Source organism: Monodon monoceros, unplaced genomic scaffold (assembly GCF_005190385.1).
Source record: "Monodon monoceros isolate NGI ecotype Baffin Bay Population unplaced genomic scaffold, NGI_Narwhal_1 Super_Scaffold_8, whole genome shotgun sequence".
Taxonomy (NCBI): domain Eukaryota; kingdom Metazoa; phylum Chordata; class Mammalia; order Artiodactyla; family Monodontidae; genus Monodon; species Monodon monoceros.
The window spans coordinates 10,437,567-10,461,624 of record NW_021703785.1 but is presented as its reverse complement, the minus strand read 5'-3'; the positions used below and the strand labels follow the sequence as shown (position 1 = coordinate 10,461,624).

At 36.9% G+C, this 24,058-nt stretch overlaps 1 protein-coding gene across 6 annotated transcripts in view; it reads left to right on the top strand.

Annotated features, from left to right (window-relative positions):
• PCCA (propionyl-CoA carboxylase subunit alpha) overlaps positions 1-24,058 on the top strand; it is a 353,831-nt gene that overhangs the window by 143,296 nt on the left and 186,477 nt on the right. For all 6 annotated transcript variants that reach the window (XR_003791702.1, XR_003791703.1, XR_003791701.1 and 3 more), the window contains one exon: positions 2,584-2,734. Coding sequence is in view for 3 of the 6 variants with exons in the window: in XM_029210010.1 (XP_029065843.1) it covers positions 2,584-2,734 (151 nt within the window). In the remaining 3 variants the exon portion in view is untranslated. The remainder of the gene's footprint in view (positions 1-2,583; positions 2,735-24,058) is intronic.

Here is a 24,058-nt window from a genome sequence, read left to right as displayed (position 1 = left end):
ATAATTAACTTTCTCTTTTTATTGGACATCCACTCAAGTCTTACCTGGGATAGAAATCTTTCACAGACTGGGAACCTTGATTTTTATTTGTTTCCTTTCTTTCTCTAGAAATGTAAGTTTTTCATATGAACATCTCATCTATTAATTGAGAGAAAAATCCAAGGAAAACTTAAAGCAGTAGGAAAAAAAACTAGAACCGATTGTTAATAGTGACTTGATATGTATTTGTGTATTGTGAAATATTAAAATAAATGGAATATGCAGTTTTCAATTCCTGGAGTAAGAATCTCCCTCTGTGCTTTGAGTGCAGTGGTGAGCTTGCTTGCAGCTCTGAGTATCACTAGCAGAGTTTATGACAAGGGAAAGAATAAGACCAGACAGGACAAAAATAGTTCTGCTCACCTGTGCTTGATATTATCCAAATGTTACGATGTTAATCTTTAGTTGCATTTCCTTTTTTTTCTTTTTGGTTGCATTAATTTTGTCAGCCATTATTGTTGAAATGTCACCTATGCCTGTATCTGTTAGGTTAATGCAGAGCTGTTATTTATAATAGGTAGATAAGATTCATAACATCTGAATCCAATGATGAATCCTAATGTCATCAACGGGGAGACAGTATGAAGTACACTTCCCACCTGTGAAGTATCCTTGCCTCCCCTTCAACCAGTCAAACCTGAATCTATTCAAGGCTCTAGATCTAATCAGCAGTTTACAAGAAATAGAAATGTAATGTTAAAAGACCTTGTGAACATTGCATGTAGAGGAATGAGACAGGAAAATGACCAGATCCTTGGCTTAAAAAAAAAAGGAGAGGGCATTACAAGTTAAAAGCATCATAAAGATTTAAAAACCAGTCAGATGCAGTGGCTAGATCTTATTTGGATCCTGATTCAAAGTTATTAGCTCTAAAAAGATATTTACAAGATAATCCAGTAAATTTGAATACTAACTGGATATTAAAGCTATTAAGGAGTTCTTGTTAATTTTAAAAGTGTGATTATGTTATAAAAGAGTACTTATAGAAACAGATACGGAAGTTTTTTTTATGGAAGAAGTAATACCTAATTTGGGATTTGCTTTAAAAAAGAAAAAAAATGGAGTTCCCTGATGGCCTAGTGGTTAGGATTCCGGACTTTCACTGCCGTGGCCTGGGTTCAGTCCCGTCGGGGAACTGAGATCCCATAAGCTGCGTGGCACAGCCAAAAAAAAAGGGGGGGAGCTGGTAGAAAAGTGGACATGCAGCATAGACAAAATAAGAATAGCTATGTAGTAATAATTGTTACATATGGGAAACAGGTATGTGCAAGTTCATTATATTCTTCCATAATAAAAAGTTCATAAAATGTCATCTAAATCTTACACATTTGAGAATAATTTTAATCCACAAATAGAAAAGTAGTCACTGTTTTATTTCTCAGAACCTCTTTTGCGTAGAAGCAAAATATGTGAAAATGCAGAAATGATTTGATAAATATTCTTTTCAGGGTTCATTGAAACCCTTTTACTTGCCTGCTGGAAGGTGCTTTTTTATTGTGAAACAAAAGTTTTGAGGATTTATTAGATGTACAGTGGATTCTTGTTATTTGTGGTAGTTATGTTTTTTAAAAAAATTAATTAATTTTTGGCTGTGTTGGGTCTTCGTTGCTGTGCGCAGGCTTTCTCTAGTTGGCAGCGAGCAGGGGCCACTCTTTGCTGCAGTGCACAGGCTTCTCATTGCGGTGGCTTCTCTTGTTGCGGAGCACAGGCTCTAGGCACGAGGACTTCAGTAGTTGTGGCACGTGGGCTCAGTAGTTGCGGCTCACGGGCTCTAGAGCGCAGGCTCAGTATTTACGGCACATGGGCTTTGTTGCTCTGCGGCACGTGGAATCTTCCTGGACCAGGGCTTGAACCCATGTCCCCTGCACTGGCAGGTGGATTCTTAACCACTGCGCCACCAGGGAAGTCCTGTGGTAGTTATATTTTATAAAGTCACTGTGAACACTGAATTAATAAATACTGAAGCATTGCTCCTAGGGGAAATACAGAATTAAGTTTCTGTGAGCCTCTGGTCAGAACATTTTCATCAACCGATTAATACATAACCTTGTTTTGTATGTGTTTCTGTTGAAAGACACCTTATTTTAATACATACTATTGATTCATTAACCTTGAACTCACCGTCTTGGCCCGCAGCGCTATAATGCTTGCCTGAAGGAAGCTCACCTAACACACGTTTTCTCTATAGGGCACGACTTCCAATCTTACTTGGAGAAATTATGAATGTATATGTTAAATTTTACTCATAGGAAACAACTACTTGTGCTAAAGTAACTGTATATTTTATAGATTGATTGAAGTTGCAGTGTAGTGTGGAAAGTTCAGATGTTTTATAAAAATCTTAAGTTGATTTATTTAAACATGTTATGCTTAATAACACAATAAGCATACATTATAAGCATATATAAAGCATATAATATGAAATCTTAAGTTGATACAGATGATCATATCTAAGTAAACTTTAAGAAAATTTTTATGTAATGCACACAAAAGATTACTTAATTTTTGTTCAAAATGTAGGAAATTACTCCTTCTTATTTGCAGCCTTTTTCTGGATTCTGAGACTCGAAGAGCAATGGGAGAACAAGCTGTAGCCCTTGCCAAAGCAGTAAATTATTCTTCTGCTGGAACCGTAGAATTCCTTGTGGACTCAAAAAAGAATTTTTATTTCTTGGAAATGAATACGAGACTCCAGGTAACAGAAACTCTGGTTTTCATTCCTCTCCACGCCTCTATACTTTTCCCTTCTTTACCACCCCTTCTTGTGTTATAAAAGCTAAAAATCAACTCCTTAAAGTGTTAAATATTTAGTTTTTATGCTTGTGCTAAGAAATCTGTTGGAAATGAGAGATAAGTATCAGGTTAATTTAATGGTCAGTGTCTAGCCCTTCTGCTTTGTTACTGTTAATACTTCATATTGGAAATTCCTTTTTTTTTTTTTTCTTGAACTTTCTTGATGAAGTGCATTAGTTAGGGTTCATGTGCTGATAAGAGAAACTACTCTAGATATGATAAATAGAAAGGGATTAAGGGCTTACCAGTCATTGGAAGGGATGGAGGAAGGAAGGGTATCTAGAGTGAACTTGCAGGAATGACCCTCAGAACTGGCTTCTAGAGGAACTGACACCTCTGCCACAGTTATGAGGTTGAGAAATCAAGCGGCTGCCCTGGAATTTGACTTTAGGGACATGCTTCCTCAGTTTCAGTCAATGTCTCTGGAAGCCACTGGTGCTGTAACTAGTGGCTTTATTTCCTTCCTTCTTCCCCCTTTTCTTGGATTTAAATTGTAAACTAACATACACATACAGAACATTACATGGAATACAAATGTGTAGTTGAAAAAATTATTAAAAGCAAGAGTTCACGTAAGCCTCAGTAGGATCGGGAAGTACCAAAATGCCCAGCGCTTCTTACCCTCGCCCCTCAACTTCTTCCCCTTCTCAGTGATTCCACTTCCATCTTCTTATTTACTATTCTGACTGAATTCTAAACATCTCCTTATATTTCTGGATAGCTCTTCCTTTTATTTATGCACACCTAGGAAATAGAATTAATTTTGCCTGTTTCTTTCTTAAACTTTAAATCAGTGGGATTATATTGTATGATTTTTATATTTGGTTTCTTTTCTCAATATTGTGCTTATGAGATTATACCATGAGACTGATTTTCATTTACTGTGGAAGAATTTATGTATCTAGATGCATTTTGAGACCAATGGTAATACATATTTATAGTTTGTATAGTTATTAACCTCAGTAGTTTTTGCCAAAACTTACGATACTCCTGCTTGAAATAACTTTTTTAGCTTGTATTCTATTCTTGTGAACATCTTTAGAAGTGGCAGAATTTTGCCTTTTAAAGATTAATTTGATTTTGATTAAAGATGTCTTTATAATGAAAATGTCTAATTAGATAATTAGCTGGGAAATCATGTTTTTGATTAAAATGGAGACTGTTATGTCATGATGAGACTAATAGCTTGTAATACGATTCTGAATGCAATTTGAAGTGACTACAGTATATTTTTATTTTATTCAAGGCACAATGAATACTAGATGGTTTAGTTGGGATATTTAACAGAATTTGCAAAATTAATAATCAGTGTTTGTTTAGGGCACTTTGTTACTATGTTCTGATTTTTTTTTCAATCTATTTATTTTTTATTTGTTTCTGGCTCATTTATCTCAGCCTGTAAGTTTTTTTTAAGTTTGGCCCATGGTTGTTTTTGTTATAAGACTTCCAAAAGTTGATATTTATTATCAAATAATTCTGTGTAGGGAGCCTAAATCATTTAGGTACCTGCGTTTATAGTTTGTTTCATGGATGGCTTGCCAGGAAATTATGTTCAGTACCCTCAAAAAAGATTATAAATGAATTTCAGGAAAAAATGAAATTCATAAAGAAAGTTATATTAGATCTCATAGTACCTAATTTTATGCTGTTTAATAGCACTTTTATAATTTGTCTCCCATTTAATGTGTAACAGTATCTCTTTTCTCTCTTGCATTTGCTTCCAGTGGCAGTAATCTTGTCAGTTACCAGACAAATTAATTTTGATTTTTTTAAGAAGCATCTGTGTGATGGAGGGATATTTGCTGGTGGAGGGTGAAACTGAATGGGAGCATGAAAAAGGATCTTGGATTAGTATTCAGAAAGACATTCTTAGATATTTCAATGACGTCTTTCCGATATTGTTTAAACAATTCAAATGTCCTTTTAGTAGTAGATTTTCTGTTTCAAGTTTTTTTGCTAACCTTAAATTATAATACTTAAGGCACATTCACCACATTGTTTATCTTCTAAGATGTATGTTATCTCTAATTAGTGTTTCAGTTTGAGCCTGGAGAGCTATAATTTTCTTTGTGTTTTTTTTTTCCTTGAAATTTCCTGATTGAACTCACTTTTTCCAGCTTTAGTATTTGTACATTTTTTCCTGGTAATAGAAATGTGAGTAGCATCTTCACTTTGCTGGATTTTCTTAAGAGCGATATTTGAAATAAATACTGTTTCTCCTTAAAGAGAAACACTGAGAAAGTCACCACGTTTGGTGCATAAATACTGGTTTTGTTCTCAGTCTGGTCAGAATTTATGTATCAGGATTATCTATGCTATCCCCATATATGTTTGTTTTTAAAGTCATTGTTTGCCTTTGCTGAAAGATAAAATTCAAATGCTTTTGCATTACAAGTCTCTTTTCTCTGTGGCCTTAATCTCTCCTTTCTTTTCCCTGAATTCAGTTTGACCTCTGTGTGCCTTTATCATGTTACCCCTTTGCTTGGAATGGTCTCTGTTCATTTCTCCTAGTAGGAGTGCACATATGTATCCACCCATGCTCACCTGTTTCCTTCTGTCTTCATTTGAAAGATGGATAGATATGGATACTTTACCAAAAAATACAGTTTTATTAAAATGTTATTTTAATGAAATAAATGATATGTAATTTTGCTTGAATAACTTTATAGTTTCCTACTTCATTGAATTGAAATACTAAGAATTGGTAATACTTGGTTAAAAGAAAATCTAAATTGTTCAGAAGAGTATACATTGGAAAAACAACTTCCCATACCACATTTTTGTTACCACAACCATCTATTTTTCCTGCAGAGACGACCTTTGTTTTACTTAAAAATATATCTTTTGTAGTATTCCATACCTAATTTAAAGCATTATCTTCTTCATTTTTGTGATTTTTAATATTCAGTTGTATGGATGTACAGTCATATAATTTCATTGGTTTCCTAGTGATAATTTTTCAGTATTCTGCTCTAGCAAATAGTGCAATTATTGAAAGACCCTATATGTCATCATTTTGCACATGTGGAAGTAGAATTGCCTGGAAAGTGATATGTCCTTTTATAATTTAGTGAAGTATTATCAAGTTGCCTTTTATAGAAGAACTTGCCTGGCCAAAAGGCAAGTTTTGCCTTTGGATCTTTGTATGGTAGTGAAAAATGTGTCACATTTTCATTTTTCTTATTATGAGTGAGGATGAATTTTTCTTCATAGATTCCTTTACATTTCCTTTGCCCTTTGGGTTTTCTTATTGACTTACAAATGTTTTTATTTTTTTGGGAAATTAGCCATTTGTGATACCATCAGGAAGCACTGCTCCATGAATATTTTCACATTTTTAAAGAGTGAGGGCTTTCTAACCAAAGACCTCTGGCACCTGATTAAATGATAACAGCTTTAAAGATAGAGTGCTAGAGAGAAAGCCTTATCTTTCCCCAGAGCCATTTGTTGACATTCCAGATTGGTAAATAGAGGCCTTCCTCCTCTCTCCCCAGAAGGATTTGTTTACTTCCCAGAGCCAAGTTTGCTCTCTCTCCAGAGATGAAGAAGGGCAGACGTGCCAGGAACTCTTTTTTTAACAAATACATTTATTTATTTATTTATTTATTTATGGCTGTGTTGGGTCTTCGTTGCTGTGCATGGGCTTTCTCATTGTGGCGAGTGGGGGCTACTCTTCGTTGTGGTGCACGGGCTTCTCATTGCGGTGGCTTCTCTTTTTTGTGGAACATGAGCTCTAGGTGCACAGGCTCAGTAGTTGTGGCACATGGGCTCAGTAGTTGTGGCTCGTGGGCTCTAGAGTGCAGGCTCAGTAGTTGTGGCACACGGGCTTAGTTGCTCTGTGGCATGTGCGATCTTCCCGGACCAGGGCTCGAACCCGTGTCCCCTACATTGACAGGCGGATTCTTACCCACTGTGCAACCAGGGAAGTCCCCAAAAACTCTTATATAAGCTCTGAGATAAATATTTTTGGGGTTCTACCCCGTGATAGGTGGAAAACCCTCTGCACGCACAGGGACGTTAGACCCATGGGGAATTGGGGTGTGAGAAATGGTGTGAAGATGCTCTGTGAGTAAACAATTGATTCCTTCTCCAGTCCAGGAACTGTGTTTGTTTCATGGCAGGATTAACAAATGAATGTAGATATAAAGTATACAGATATGATTTGTGGCTACTTTTCTCTCACCTGTTGCCTGTCTTTTGGACTTTGTATATATTTTTTCTTCCTAGGGAGAAAATTTTTGTTTTTAAATTTTGCAGTTGAATTTCTAAATCTCTTTATCATTTCTGATGTTGTAATATACTTAGACTTTTCCTACTCAATTATAATTGAAACATTTTTCTTCCATGTTTTCTTTTAGTACTAATTTCATCTTCCTTGGTGAAATTTTCAGTTCATCTGGAATTTATTTTATTTTTTTCAAATGGTTACCTGTTTGTCACAGCCATTATTGAATAATCATTCTTTTCAACATTAATTAGAAGTCATTTTCATTATGTACTGAATTCCCATATGTATGCAGATGTTTACTGTTTTCTTTTTTTAACCTTTCTGTTTATTCATGTGCTGGTACCACACTATTTTAGATGTTATATCTTTTTATTATAATACAGAATCCAGTAGGAATATTCTTTCTGATTACTCTTACTTTTCCATGTGAAGTTTTTGGGGTTTTCTTTTTTTTAAACATCTTTATTGGAGTATAATTGCTTTACAGTGGTGTGCTACTTTCTGCTTTATATCAAAGTGAATCAGCTATACATATACATATCTCCCCATATCTCCTCCCTCTTGCGTCTCCCTCCCACCCTCCCTATCCTACCACTCTAGGTGGTCACAAAGCACCGAGCTGATCTCCCTGTGCTGTGTGGCTGCTTCCCACTAGCTATCTGTTTTACATTTGGTAGTGTATATATGTACATGCCACTCCCTCACTTTGTCCCAGCTTACCCTTCCCCCTCTCCATATCGTCAACTCCATTCTCTAGTAGGTCTGCGTAGTTTATCCCGTCTTGCCCCTAGGTTCTTCATGACCATTTTTTTTTTCTTAGATTCTATATATATGTGTTAGCATACGATATTTGTTTTTCTCTTTGTGACTTACTTCACTCTGTAGGACAGACTCTAGGTCCATCCACCTCACTACAAATAACTCAGTTTCGTTTCTTTTTATGGCTGAGTGATATTCCATTGTATGTATGTGCCACATCTTCTTTATCCATTCATCTGTCGATGGACACTTAGGTTGCTTCCATGTCCTGGCTATTGTAAATAGCGCTGCAATGAACATTGTGGTACATGACTCTTTTTGAATTATGCTTTTCTCAGGGTATATGCCCAGTAGTGGGATTGCTGGGTCGTATGGTAGTTGCAGTTTTAGTTTCTTAAGGAACCTCCATACTGTTCTGCATAGTGGCTGTATCAATTTACATTCCCACCAACAGTGCAAGAGGATTCCCTTTTCTCCACACCCTCACCAGCATTTATTGTTTCTAGAGTTTTTGATGATGGCCATTCTGACTGGTGTGAGATGATATCTCATTGTAGTTTTGATTTGCATTTCTTTAATGATTAATGATGTTGAGCGTTCTTTCATGTGTTTGTTGGCAATCAGTGTGTCTTCTTTGGAGAAATGTCTGTTGAGGTCTTCTGTCCATTTTTGGATTGGGTTGTTTGTTTTTTTGATATAGAGCTGCATGAGCTGCTTGTAAATTTTGGAGATTAATCCTTTGTCAGTTGCTTCATTTGCAAATATTTTCTCCCATTCTGAGGGTTGTCCTTTCGTCTTGTTTATGGTTTCCTTTGCTGTGCAAAAGCTTTTAAGTTTCATTAAGTCCCATTTGTTTATTTTTGTTTTTATTTCCATTTGTCTAGGAGGTGGGTCAAAAAGGATCTTGCTGTGATTTATGTCATGGAGTGTTCTGCCTATGTTTTCCTCCAACGGTTTTATAGTGTCTGGACTTATATTTAGGGCTTTAATCCATTTTGAGTTAATTTTTGTGTATGGTGTTAGGGAGTGTTCTAATATCATTCTTTTACATGTACCTGTCCAGTTTTCCCAGCACCACTTATGGAAGAGGCTGTCTTTTCTTCAGTGTATATTCTTGCCTCCTTTATCAAAGATAAGGTGACCACAGGTGCATGCGTTTACCTATGGGCTTTCTATCCTGTTCCATTGATCTACATTTTTGTTTTTGTGCCAGTACCATACTGTCTTGCTTACTATAGCTTTGTAGTATAGTCTGAAATCAGGGAGCCTTATGCCTCCAGTTCCATTTTTCTTTCTCAAGGTTGCTTTGGCTATTTAGAGTCTTTTGTGTTTCCATACAAATTGTGAGGTTTTTTGTTCTAGTTCTGTGAAAAATGCCATTGGTAGTTTGATAGGGATTGCATTGAATCTGTAGATTCCTTTGGGTAGTAGAGTCATTTTCACACTGTTGATTCTTCCAATCCAAGAACATGGTATATCTCTCCATCTATTTTTATCATCTTTAATTTCTTTTATCAGTGTCTTATAGTTTTCTGCATACAGGTCTTTTGTCTCCTTAGGTAGGTTTATTCCTAGATATTTTATTCTTTTTGTTGCAGTGGTAAATGGGAGTGTTTTTATAATTTCACTTTCAGATTTTTCATCATTAGTGTATAGGAATGCCAGAGGTTTCTGTGCATTAATTTTGTATCCTGCTACTTTACCAAATTCATTGATTAGCTCTAGTAGTTTTCTGGTAGCATCTTTAGGATTCTCTATGTATAGTATCATGTCATCTGCAAACAGTGACAGCTTTACCTCTTTTTTCCTATTTGGATTCCTTTTATTTCTTTTTCTTCTCTGATTGCTGTGGCTAAAAATTACAAAACTATGTTGAATAATAGTGATGAGAGTGGGCAACTTTGTCATTTTCCTGATCTTAGTGGAAATGGTTTCAGTTTTTCACCATTGCGGACGACGTTGGCTGTGGGTTTGTCATATATGACCTTTATTATGTTGAGGTAAGTTCCCTCTATGCCTACTTTCTGGAGGGTTTTTATCATAAATGGGTGTTGAATTTTGTCGAAAGCTTACTCTGCATCTGTTGAGATGATCATATGGTTTTTCTCCTTCAGTTTGTTAATATGGTGTATCACATTGATTGATTTGCGTATATTGAAGAATCCTTGCATTCCTGGGGTAAACCACACTTGACTATAGTGTATGATCCTTTTAATGTGCTGTTGGATTCTGTTTGCCAGTATTTTGTTGAGGATTGTTGCATCTATGTTTATCAGTGATATTGGCCTGTAGTTTTCTTTCTTTGTGACATCTTTGTGTGGTTTTGGTATCATGGTGATGGTGGCCTCATAGAATGAGTTTGGGAGTGTTCCTCCCTCTGCTATATTTTGGAAGAGTTTGAGAAGGATAGGTGTTAGATCTTCTCTAAATATGTGATAGAATTCACCTCTGAAGCCATCTGGTCCTGGGCTTTTGTTTGTTGGAAGATTTTTAATCACAGTCTCAGTTTCAGTGCTTGTGATTGGTCTCTTCATATCTTCTATTTCTTCCTGGTTCAGTTTTATTGATCTTTGCTATCGTTTCCTTCATTTCTTTTTCATTTATTTCTGATCTGATCTTTATGATTTCTTTCCTATTGTTAACTTCGGGTTTTTTTTTGTTCTTCTTTCCCTAATTGCTTTAGGTGCAAGGTTAGGTTGTTTATTCGAGAAGTTTCCTGTTTCTTAAGGTAGGATTGTATTGCTATAAATTTCCCTCTTAGAACTGCTTGTGCTGCATCCCATAGGTTTTGTGTCGTCATGTCTCCATTGTCATTTGTTTCTAGGTATTTTTTTAATTTCCTCTTTGATTTCTTCAGTGATCACTTCGTTATTAAGTAGTGTATTGTTTAGCCTCCATGTGTTCGTATTTTTTCCTGGAATTGATATCTAGTCTCATATCATTGTGGTCCGAAAAGATACTTGATATGATTTCAGTTTAATTAAATTTACCAAGGCTTGATTTGTGACCCAAGGTATGATCTATCCTGGAGAACATTCCATGAGCACCTGAGAAGAAAGTGCATTCTGTTGTTTCTGGATGGAATGTCCTGTTCCAATTGTGTTATCAATTAAGTCCATTTTGTTTAATGTATTATTTAAAGCTTGTGTTTCCTTATTTATTTCCATTTTGGTTGATCTGTCCATTGGTGAAAGTGGGATGTTAAAGTCTCCTACTATGATTGTGTTACTGTTGATTTCCCCTTTTATGGCTGTTAGTATTTGCCTTATGTATTGATGTGCTGCTATGTTGGGTACATAAATATTTACAGTTGTTATATCTTCTTCTTGGATTGATCCCTTGATCATTATGTAGTGTCCTTTGTCTCTTTTAATAGTCTTTGTTTTAAAGTCTACTTTGTCTGATATGAGAATTGCTACTCCCGCTTTCTTTTGGTTTCCATTTGCATGGAATATCTTTTTCCATCCCCTCACTTTCAGTCTGTATGTGTCCCTAGGTCTGAAGTGGGGTCTCTTGTAGACAGCATATATAGGGGTCTTGTTTTTGCATCCATTCTGCCTGTCTATGTCTTTTGTTTGGAGCATTTAATCCATTTACATTTAAGGTAATTATTGATATGTATGTTCCTATTACCATTTTCTTTATTGTTTTGAGTTTGTTATTGTAGGTCATTTCCTTTTCTTGTGTTCCCTGCCTAGAGAAGTTCCTTTAGCATTTGTTGTAAAGCTGGTTTGGTGGTGCTGAATTCTCTTAGCTTTTGCTTGTCTGTAAAGGTTTTAATTTCTCTGTCAAATCTGAATATGATCCTTGCTGGGTAGAGTAATCTTGGTTGTAAGTTTTTCTCCTTCATCGCTTTAAATATGTCCTGCCACTCCCTTCTGGCTTGCAGAGTTTCTGCTGAAAGATCAGCAGTGAACCTTATGGGGATTCCATTGTATGTTATTTGTTGCTTTTCCCTTGCTGCTTTTAATATTTTTTCTTTGTACTTAATTTTTGATAGTTTGATTAATATGTGTCTTGGTGTGTTTCTCTTTGGATTTATCCTGTATGGGACTCTCTGTGCTTCCTGGACTTGATTAACTATTTCCTTTCCCATTTTAGGGAAGTTTTCAACTATAATCTCTTCAAATATTTTCTCAGTCCCTTTCTTTTTCTCTTCTTCTTCTGGAACCCCTATAATTCGGATGTTGGTGTGTTTAATGTTGTTCCAGAGGTCTCTGAGACTGTTCTCAATTCTTTTCTTTTTTTTTTTCTTTATTCTACTCTGAAGTAGTTATTTCCACTATTTTATCTTCCAGATCACTTATCCGTTCTTCTGCCTCAGTTATTCTGTTATTGATTCCTTCTAGAGAATTTTTTATTTCATTTATTGTGTTTTTCGTCACTGTTTGTTTGCTCTTCAGTTCTTCTAGGTCCTTCTTAAACATTACTTGTTTTTTCTCCATTCTGTTTCCAAGATTTTGGATTATCTTTACTATCATTACTCTGAATTCTTTTTCAGGTAGACTGCCTATTTCCTCTTCATTTGTTTGGTCTGGAGCGTTTTTACCTTGCTCCTTCACCTGCTGTGTATTTCTCTGTCTTCTCATTTTGCTTAACTTCTGTGTTTGGGTGTCTGCTTTTCACAGGCTGCCCGTTTGTAGTTCCCGTTGTTTTTGGTGTCTGCCCCCAGTGGGTAAGGTTGGTTCAGTGGGTTGCGTAGGCTTCCTGGTGGAGGGGACTGGTGCCTGCGTTCTGGTGGATGAGGCTGGATCTTGTTTTTCTGGTGGGCAGGACCATGTCTGGTGTTGTGTTTTGGGGTGTCTCTGACCTTATTATGATTTTAGGCAGCCTCTCTGCTAATGGGTGGGGTTGTATTCCTGTCTTGCTAGTTGTTTGTCATGGGGTGTCCAGCGCTGGAGCTTACTGGTCATTGAGTGGCTCTGACTCTTAGCGTTGAGATGGAGATCTCTGGGAGAGCTTTCACTGGTTGATATTATGTGGGTCCGGGAGGTCTCTGGTGGACAAATGTCCTGAACTCGGCTCTCCCACCTAAGAGGCTTAGGCCTGACACCTGGCAGGAGCACCAAGACTCTGTCAGACACATGGCCATGTACGTGTGGAGTTTCTGGCCTTTTGGGAAGTCTGAGGTCTTCTGTCAGCGTTCAGTAGATGTTCTGTAGAAGTTGTTTCACATGTAGTTGTATTTTTGATGTATTTGTGGGGAGGAATGTGATCTCCAGATCTTACTCTTCCACCATCTTGAAGGTCCCCCTGTTTTTATTTTCTTAATGGTGTCATTTGAAGTACAAAAATTTTTAATTTTGATGAAGCCCAATTTACCAAGTTTTTAACTTATGGATTGTGCTTTTGATGTAGTTCCTGAGAAATCTTTGCCTGACCTAAGGTCACAATTTTTTCCTAAGTTTTCTTTTAGAATTTTGCATATAAAATTCTGGATTGGAAATAATTTTTCATTGACTTTTTGAAGGCCTTATATTGCTTTGTTTTAATTTCTGCTGTTGATATTGAGATGCATCTGATTATTGATCATTTAAAATTTTTCTCTCCTTCTAAAGGCTTGTAAGATCTCTTTGTCTCTAGTTGTGGTCAAAATTCCTAATTATCTACCAGTTACTACTGATAAGGCAAGAAGTGGCCCTTTTATCTTTTAATTTATTAACATTATGGACTCTTCTGATACATTTCCTTTATAGTCCTGGAATACATTTTAATTAGACATAGTGATTTTCCTTTTGGTATTTTGCTGGATTTTGTGAATATAAATATTTTTATTTCTTTTTAAAATACTGTCTTTACCAGATTTTAGTAATAAAAGTTATATGTATTTTTTTCGAAGCAAACTGTGGGAGTATTCTTTTTCTGGGGTCTAGTTAATAATAGGCATTATCTGTTCTTTAAAAATTCAGACTTAGATGTGAATCCATTTGATGCTGGTATCATTCTCAATGGTAGGCCTTTAAAGATCTTTCTAGACCCTTCTGTGATAGACCTTCAGTATTTTATGAGGTAATATCTATTAAAAAGTCAAAGTTATTAACTTGCCCAAGTTCACAAAAAAAAGCAAAAGAAAACCCAATGTTATTGAAGGTTATTGTTTTATTCACTTCCTCTATATCTTTTCTCTCTTTTTAAATTGGCTGTGTTTTATTTAGAAAGAAATGCAAGGATGTCTTAGATATATAAAGTTTTTCATAATTTATTAAAAAATAAGATTTTATTTTTTAGAGCAGTTTTAACTTGGCTAGTATTGTTTCCTATATGTATGCCTCCTTTTCCTTGCTTTTACTCCTTATAGCTGGAGTATTTTAACACAAATGTCAGACATTAAATAATTTCATCCATAACTACTTCAGTATACATCTCTCAGCTTTCCTTGCACTTGTAATAATGTTTACATATATATCTACAAAATAATACGTACAGTATAGGTTTATTACTGTTTGCCTGTGTGTGTGTTTTTTTGTTGTTGTTGTTTGTTTTTTTGCTGATATTTTCCATTTATTACTGCAGTATACAGTTGCTCTGTAAGTGCAACGCTGACTCACTCTTGTCACAGCTTCTGCACCTCCACTGGCAAATACTTGGAAATTCATTCTTGGAGCATCATGGACCACAAGCTTCTCTCTGGGTGGGAAATTACTGTCACTGCCAGTGTCACAGGGAAAATACACACACATGCATATGAATAGAGGGATGAGAAGAGCCCTGGAGAGGAGTGGGGACCAGTTTCTGAGGGGTCCTGGAAACAGCCTGCCTGAGCAAAGGGAACAGTGACACCCCACCTCCCAGCAGCAACCTAACCCGTCTGCTAGGTGGGCCCTGGTGCACCTTTTCCCCTTCGTCTCTGGAACTGGTGACACCATAAGCATAACTGTGTCCTATCTCAGTGTAGCAGAGGCGCATGGAGTCAAAAAGAATTGAAAAGACCTCGCAAGCTAACGTGGAAAATGGGTGGTTTGGAAAAACTGACTCTTCAATCTCCGATTTAAAACTGTTAGGCAGAAGAGCTGGAGAGCTCTGGGGGTAAGATGCTGCCTAGCAGAAATAACTCTTGTTCTAGCCAGCATATATTTGATGGGAAGAAAATAACTTTTGAGTACTGCAAAGACAAAGGTGGGGGTGGGGCATGAGCAGCTCTAGAAAACACAAGAGATTAAAAAATCTGAACAAATGAGATCAAGAAAAAAGTGAACACAAATACGGACAATACACCTAGACACTCGGCTCGACGAAACCCTCACTCATGAGCACGTTATACACTCACACACTAATCATAGTCAGGCAGATGCCCAAAGGAGGGCAAATCCAAACATCTGCTCTCTTTGGAATTTTCATGGCAAACTGAGTTTAGGCAAAAGTGAAGACCTCCTGGGTCTAAACTCAGAAGGCAGCCTTTGCTCCCCATTGTAGCCAGTGTTGCTCCTGTATTTGTCTGAGCCCTTCCCAACTATCTGGGCACTAGAATTTATTCTTCATATTCCTGGAGTTTAAATCACTGCTAGGTATTATCTGATCTAACTTCACCCGTAATGGAAGCACCTCCCTTTTGGCTTTATATTCCCCTGTTCTTTTAGGAAAAAACATCCCTAGACAGTGATAGTTAGAGGGTGTTCAGGAGTTGGAAAGTAGGAAGAGAGTAATATAAATACAGTAAGGAAATACCTTACTGTTTGCCTTTTATCATGACAGAATATCTTGTTTAAGTGGTTTAATCTTAAAGTCCACCTTGACTCATATCATGTTGCATCACCTACTTTTTTTTTATTAAAAATTTTTTTTTGAATTTTATTTTATTTTATTTTTTTATTTTTTTGTGGTACATGTGCCTCTCACTGCTGTGGCCTCTCCCGTTGCGGAGCACAGGCTCCAGATGCACGGGCTCAGTGGCCATGGCTCACGGGCCCAGCCATCTCCGCGGCATGTGAGATCTTCCCGGACTGGGGCACGAACCTGTGTCCCCTGCATTAGCAGGCGGACTCCCAACCACTCTCAGCCACCAGGGAAGCCCTATTTTATTTTTTTATACAGCAGGTTCTTATTAGTTACCTATTTTATACATATTAGTGTATATATGTGAATCCCAGTTAAAATTTTTTTTGACTTTATTTTTTATTAAAAATTTTTTAAAAACTTGAAGTGTAGCTGATTTACCATGTCATGTTAGTTTCAGATGTATAGCACAGTGATTCAGTTTTTTATTTATATATATGTGTATATACATATACATGTTCTTTTTCAGATTCTTTTCCTTATAGATTATTACAAAATATTGAGTATAGTTCTCTGTGCTGTACAGTAGGTCCTTGTAGTTTACCTGTTTTATATATAGTAGTGTATATATGTTAATTCCATTCTACTGATTTATCCCTCCTCACCTTCCCCTTTGGTAACCATAAGTTTGTGTTCTATGTCTGTGTCCTGCTTCTTTTTGTTTTATTTGCCTGTTCTGTATCACTTGCTTTAATTGTTCCATAAGTTTTTTTTGAAAAACCCAGTCTGACACTCTTTCTTTTAGTATGAAATTTTAGTCCTTCTGACTTTAAATACTTGATTTTATTTCATCTTTACTTGTGTTTTATAAATAATATTCCAGTTTTTTTCTTTTTTCTATTTGTTGCTTGAATTAAATTGCTAATTATTCCTGTTGCTTCCTATTGATAAGTTGGAGATATTGTGTCCTTTAAAATTGTATTTATGTTCATCCTCCTTTTCAGTTAGACCTTTTCTCCATTAGTATTTGTAAAGATGATATAACTGGTTCTCTCGACTTTCCAGCAGTAAAGAGTCTCTGAGATAATTTCATACTTCTAGGCTATGTGTTACTTTCCCTTGTAGTTTTATCTGTTCTGTTTCCAGAGTCCCTTTAGCTTCTAGGTACACACCCCTAGGCATGTCTCATTTACTGTAGCTTCTCTTTCTCCTTTTTTAAGATTTCTGCCCTAGTTCATTTGTTTGTTTAGAAAGTTTTTTCATATAATTTCCTCAGCTGGAGTATGTGAATGATATGCTCTGAAATGCCCCATCCTCAAGTATATTTCTTTAGCTGTGAAAGAGGAATGATATTTTGATTGAGTATAGGATTTTTGAGCTTCTGTTCTAGTCTTCTGTAGTTTTTACATTCTCCTGTGTTCTAGCTTCTAGTGTTAAGTCTGATGTCATTCTGATTTGTCTTCCATTATAGGTAACGTATTCTTGTTGTCTGAAAGATGACCCAACTTTTTCTTAAATATTGGAATTCAAGAATTTTTTTTTTCTTCTTCACATGACTAGGTATATGTTTATATCCATCAACTCTGCCTTTTGCTCCATGTGCCCTTTTCAGTTGTACAGATTCAAGTGTCTCTTCATTTCAGGGGAAATTTCTTCTGGTGACGATTTTCTCTCCTCATTTGTTAGTTTTCTCCTTTGGTGACTCCTGTTATTTGCAGGTTAGGTATTCTGGACAAGCCCTCTAGGGCTCATATCTTTTCCCTCATGATTACTCTCAGTTTGTATTTGTGCTCTGTTTCTTTTTTTTTTTTTTTTTTTTGCGATACGCGGGCCTCTCACTGTTGTGGCCTCTCCCGTTGCGGAGCACAGGCTCCGGACACGCAGGCTCAGCGGCCATGGCTCATGGGCCCAGCCACTCCGCGGCTTGTGGGATCCTCCCGGACCGGGGCCCAAACCCGTGTCCCTTGCATCAGCAGGTGGACTCTCAACCACTGCGCCACCAGGGAAGCCCTGTGCTCTGTTTCTTGATATCATTTCTTTATGTTCTCCTTCCAGGCTACTAATTCAGGTTCAAACAGTGATCATCTTCTAAGTAATTGACTGAATTGCATAATTGGGAAATTGTTATTTTATCCCAGAAAGTCTAATTGGGTATAGGGGTGTGTGTGTGCTTATATTGCTACTTTAGAAGTTTCTAAGTACCCTTACTGTTTTTTGGATAAATTTTTTTTTTCTGTCCCTCAGCCGCTCTATTTCATTTGACATGTGTGAACGTTATTCCAAATGTTTATCCTTTCTCAGTTGGGTACACCCTCTACTGTGGTTGTCTTGGGTGCTCAGTACTGACTTCTCTTTGATGTAACGTTCTAGGGGTAGTGTTCTTCAAGTGGTTGCAGACAGAACCATATCTACTCCTGAGGACAGCAAGAGCATATGTCTCCTAGCATTTCCCTTGTCTCAAGGACAGAATCCAGCTATTGCTTATTGACTCAGACTCTTTGGTGAAGAGACCAGGGTCTCTTCTGGAACCTTTATTGAGTTTCTCTCCAGGGTCTGTGGATGCCTGCAGGCCAAGCTGTCTCCATGACCAGTGCCTTTCTCATTCTTCCCTAGCGGTCTCTGAAGCTAGTCTCTCAGTGTTGCCCAGCCCACGAGAGAGGAGAGCCTATTACCTGTTGTTGGCTGTCACTTTGCCCCAAATCTTTGCACTTCACGTATCCTCAGCAGCTCCCTGAGTCTGGGGAAATAGACACCGTGGGGAGGGAGTGAGCCATGTTGGAATTGCCATCTTCCCAAAGCAGAAGCTTCTAACCTGGGTTATCTGGACTCTTTAATGAGTTGTAGGGGAGTCTGTGGACCCTCTGAAATTGGATCCACACTTTTCTAGGGAGAGATTTGGTGAGGTTCTAGACCCTAGAATGGTTCAGAACAATTGTAGTAGACTAATGGGGAACTCATTTAATCATTTTTTCCGTAAATTGCAAACATCCACTATTTTCACTTAGTACAAGTAAATCCTAACTCTGTTCCTTCCTAGCTATGTGTCTGTAAGCAAGTTCCTTAGCTTCTCTATACTTTATTTCCCTCATCTGTAAAGTGACAGTAATATAGCACTGGCTTTATAGGATTGTGAGCATTAAGTGAATTAATACATTTAAATGCTCAGAATAGTGCCTGGTTTATACCAAGCACTCATTCTTCTTCCTCACTGTAAGAATCTTACCAGTAATATCCTGCATGCTATGTTTGTTAAACATTGGTTAACACGTTTACTATTTTTATTTATTTATGTATGTATGTATGTATGTATGTTTGGCTGTGTTGGGTCTTCGTTGCTGCGTGCGGGCTTTCTGGAGTTGCACCGAGCAGGGGCTACTCTTCTTTGCACTGCGTGGGCTTCCCTTGCTGCGGAGCATGGGCTCTAGGTGCACGGGCTTCAGCAGTTGTGGCATGCGGGGTCAGTAGTTGTGGCTTGTGGGCTCTAGAGCTCAGGCTCAGTAGTTGTGGCGCAGGGGCTTAGTTGCTCTGCAGCATGTGGGATCTTCCCAGACCGGGGCTCGAACCCGTGTCCCCTGCATTGGGAGGTGGATTCTTAACCACTGTGCCACCAGGGAAGTCCCAACACGTTTACTATTACTGTTGTCATTATAATTAATAAACCCTGTCAGTAGTCATTTTTTTTCAGATGGCAAACTGAGCCACAAATTAATAATAACTTTTTCTTATTAATCTTTTGTCAGTTGACTGAAAAATTATTGTTACAAATGAACAAACATAGTGGAAATACTGCTTTGAAAGAAGCCTTTTCATTGTAAAGGTGTTTGTGTAAGAGTCTAGGAGAAAAATGGATGTGGACCTCTTTCTTCTAAAAATGAACTGATAAAAGTGTTACATTGATAAACTATTTCTGCTTAGGCCTTTGTGCTAAGATTAATATTAGGACCTTGAATATACCGTTCCAAATTGTGTGTGTGTATAATTGTTAATTTCCAAATCTAGGCAATTTTTAGATGTTATCTTTTTGGACAAGCAGTCTTTTTATAGTCTACAAAGATCGAAAAACCTAGAAAACTCCCAAATAGAAAGGATTAAGGCCTTAAAGTAATTAAATGCCCAAATGTGGTCTGCTGGCTATTCCACCATTTTGAGAACAGAGAGCTAAATTGTACCCCTTTTGTTAGACCTTAGTCAGTGGCTTATACTGATTGCTACAGTGGAGGAGGAATCTACTTGTGCTGTGGAAGAAAAGTACAACAGAACTGTTGAAATTCTGCGGAGGCTGCATATCCCCACATCCAACCGGAGCTTCCGTTGGAGAGTTCTGTATCGTATGGAACCTTACATTCCAGGAGGGCTTTAGAAACACTTCTTTAGCATCTTGATTCTTATCCTTTGCTGTTTCTTTTATTAAAAGAATAAAAATTATTGCAACATAAATTCTGATTTCTGAGAATGGATTGTAACTGAACAAATATCGTATTCTAATTTCAGAGCAGTTTTAAATTTAAAAACTACTAAAAGAGTTTGGTCTTTTATGAATTGGGCTGTTTGACTGAAAGAATAATTGGTGGAAATAAGAGAAATTATAGGGAAATGGATTTGTAATTAATTTGTAAAATTCCATTCTTGCCAGAAGTGATATTTTAGATCTGGACAGAAGTTGACATTTTTTTTTTTTTTTTTTTTTGCGGTACGTGGGCCTCTCACTGTTGTGGCCTCTCCCGTTGCGGAGCCTCCGGACAAGCCGGCTCAGCGGCCATGGCTCATGGGCCTAGCCGCTCCGCGGCATGTGGGATCTTCCTGGACCGGGGCACGAACCCGTGTCCCCTGCATCGGCAGGCGTACTCTTAACCACTGCGCCACCAGGGAAGCCCAGAAGTTGACATTTTGATTATATTTAAAGTCATAGAGGCCAGGATTATCAGACTGGCTAGAGTTAGCCAGAACTGGGATGTTCTGGGATACTTGAAGTTACTCTCCTAGGAAACTGAGAATATAACGAAGGGCATGTTACACTTTCCCTTAATGTTTATTGAGTCTTTTTAGAAAGTTGAAGGAAAGACGTTTTTGTTATATGGATATGAATAGTTAAACTTGTCAGGCATTTTTCATTAGTTTTTTGTTTTAAAGCATTTTATAAACTATTTTGGTGTCTTTGTGTTCTGGATTCTTATCTAGATTTTAACTTTTCAAATTTGTTCCTGTATTAGTTTTCTAGGGCTATCATGACAAGTTACCACAGAGTGGATGGCTTAAGCAACATTTATTTTCTTACACTTCTGGAGGCAGAAGTCTAAAATCGAGGTGTCGGCAGGATGGGTTTCTTCTGGAGGCCTTTCTCTTTGGCCTGCAGATGGACGTCGTCTTCTTGTGTCTTCACATGGTCTTTTTTTCTGTGCTGTGTGTTGTCTGTGTCCTAATCTCTTCTTATAAGGGCATCAGTCATGTTGGGTTAGGGCCCACCCTCATGACCTTATTTTAACTTAATTGCCTCTTTAAAGACCCAAACACTCCAGTCATATTCTGAGGTACTAAGGGTTAGGACTTAAAGATATGAATTGGGCAGAGGAGATGCAGTTCAGCGCCTAAACAGTTCTCTTATCCTTTCTTCATCTGACTATTTGTGTTGGGGTCAACAGGAAAGCTCTGTAATAGAAACTGTTCAGTTTTCACTGCCACCCTTGAATATAGCCATTATTTTCAAGGTGAGTTTACAGGGATGGTGTGTTGGGGCCTATTTCCCAACATGCTTTTTATCTTTGAGTCCTGTGGATCAAAATCTAATAACTTTAGATCTTTATTTTGAAACCCTGTATTCTCAGGAGGTAGAGTTTCAGAATTTTAATAGGTATATGTTAGATTCTGTTCTGGACAAAGACTCTCTCTGAACTGAAAGAGCAAAACTAAAAATAATGACATCAGTTGTCCTTTCAGGCCAGAATAACAACAAACGAAAAAGACCTATTATGCCAAATACCATTATGAAGCCCGATTTTATATAACAGGACAGTTTCCTCACATTTCAACAGGTAATCATACCTGTACTGCTTTGCTGAGTTGAATTTAAAAAGTTCTGCTTACAAAAAATGGCTTTCACAAACTAAGTCTTTGTAATATCTTATTTAGACATATTTAATAAAGAAGTTACTTTAAATTATGTTAATTTAAAATAACATTATTTGAATATTAGAAAATTCTTAATATTTACTTACCTTATACCCCTTGTGAGTATCTCTTATACCTTGTCTGTAAAATGACAGTGGAATAGGGAACAAGTTTGTGCATTTGGAGGGATTTGGTAAATTTCAGTGCCACAGAGATGTTAGTTATGGTATGTACATGGGTCTTCTGCTTTTAGGGACAGCTTCTGCTTTGACTAAGCAGTTGGGCCTCCACGTACCACCTGAAAAACAATTACCCTCCATTCAAGGAACTTTGAATACTTTTTATCACCCTCCTTCTCTGTAGTGGCCAAGGTAACACATAATTTCATTGATCTGACTTCTCTCCACACTTTTTGGAACTTTCTCCTCTTTTAAACTTGCCTCAGTGTTAATTTTCATTTGAAGTTAACTTTAATGTGTAATTAAAATTTGCCTGAATCATCTTCTCCTCGAGGAATACTTGCTTGTTATCTAGTTACCCATTCTTAAAATCTTTAGAATTATTAGGTCATCAACACAATAAAGTATTTAGAAGTTTAAGTTAGAGAAAACATTATTGAACAAATTATCTGTTGTTGATTATTTTTATTTAGCACAATGAGAGGGTTCTGATTGAAGAGAAAATAATGTTGATCAAGTCAGATATCTTTATTTTAATAATGTTTTGTAATATAAAAACAAAAATTATAGTGACATTGCTTTAATTTTTATTAATTTTTATTTTTGAGTTATTTCAGATGTCCAGAAAAACTGCAAAACATTACAAAGAATTTCTGAACACCCTTTACTAACATTTACATTTGCTTTATCCTTGTATCTATATCTGCATCTTTGTTTCTCTGTATCTATCTTCTTTACCTGAAACATTTCAGAGTAAATTGCAGGCCTGGTGCCTCTTTACCCCTAAATATGTATTTCCTAAAAACAAGAAAATTCTTTTACATTACCACAGTACCATTATCAACATCAGAATATTAACATTGACATATTACTATCATCCAGTCTACAGATCATATTCACATTTCACCACTTGTTCACTATTGTCTTTTATAGTAAAATACAGCATTTTTCTGGTTCAGGATCCTATGTTACATTTACTTGCCATGCCTCTTTAGTCTCTCTCCATCTGGAACAGTTCCTTAGTCTTTCTTTTGTTTTTTTGGTCAAGTATGGTCTTTACATTTTTTTATGAGCACAGGCCATTTATTTCTAGAGTGTCCTGCATTTTGCATTTGTCTTTTTTCTCTTGATTATATTCAGGCTTTGCATTTTTGGCAAGAATACTACAGAAATGCTGTTGTTCTTTCCTGAGCACCATATAGGAGGCATGCGATGTCTGTTTATCCCATTAGTGGTAATGTTGGCTTCGTTAACGTGGCATCTCTTATGAACTTATGGTTACCAAGCGGGGAAGGGGTGGGTGGGATGAATTGGGAGACTGAGATTGACATGTATACACTATTATGTGTAAAATAGATAACTAATGAGAACCTACTGTGTGGCACAGCGAATTCTACTCAGTGCTCTGTGGTGACCTAAATGGAAAGGAAATCTAAAAAAGAGTAGATAATATGTATATGTATAACTGATTCACTTTCCTGCACAGCAGAAAAAATAACCCAACATTGTAAGGCAACTAAACTCCAATTAAAAAAAAAAGGTGGCATCTCTTGCATTTCCCCACCGTAGCGTTAGTGTTTCTCCCCTTGTCATTAATGAAGGTATCTTATAGGGAGATACTTTGAGCCTCTGGACATATCTCATTCTCTCCTTCATTAGTTTTAGATACTTCCTAGTTTGTATTTAAGGAGGAATAAGGCTAAAGACTACAGTGGCAGTGGCAGAATTTACGATTATAACTTTTAGAATCAGAAGGTAGATAATGACAACACAAAGCCAGAAAGATTTAGCTTTTCTAAATTTATTACTATTGAAATTTGATACGTCAAGAACTCAGGTGAAGCAAAACCTAGTTTACCTCACCATTGCATTTGATAAGCTCAGTTATTTATTTTTTTGAGAAATACATTTGAAGCAACAAATTAGTAAGAGTGGCAAGAGGTCTACATAAACACTGACAATAGTGACAGTTCGATGGTGACTAAGAAGACTAAATTAAAATAGCAAATAGATCCATAAAAAGCTGGCTGACTGTGACCATCTAATGTAGGTGGGTGTATAGAACTATACATACTCATTCTAGATCTTGAGTGTGATTATGTATCATAATAAGGCATTTGATGATTGTAGTTGTTTGTATCTGTTTGAACAAAAGATTCATGGCGAGATAGGGGCATTGCCAGTACAAACTGATTTATAAGTTACTAATAGAACCTGCAGAGTAGCACTGACTTGATGAATA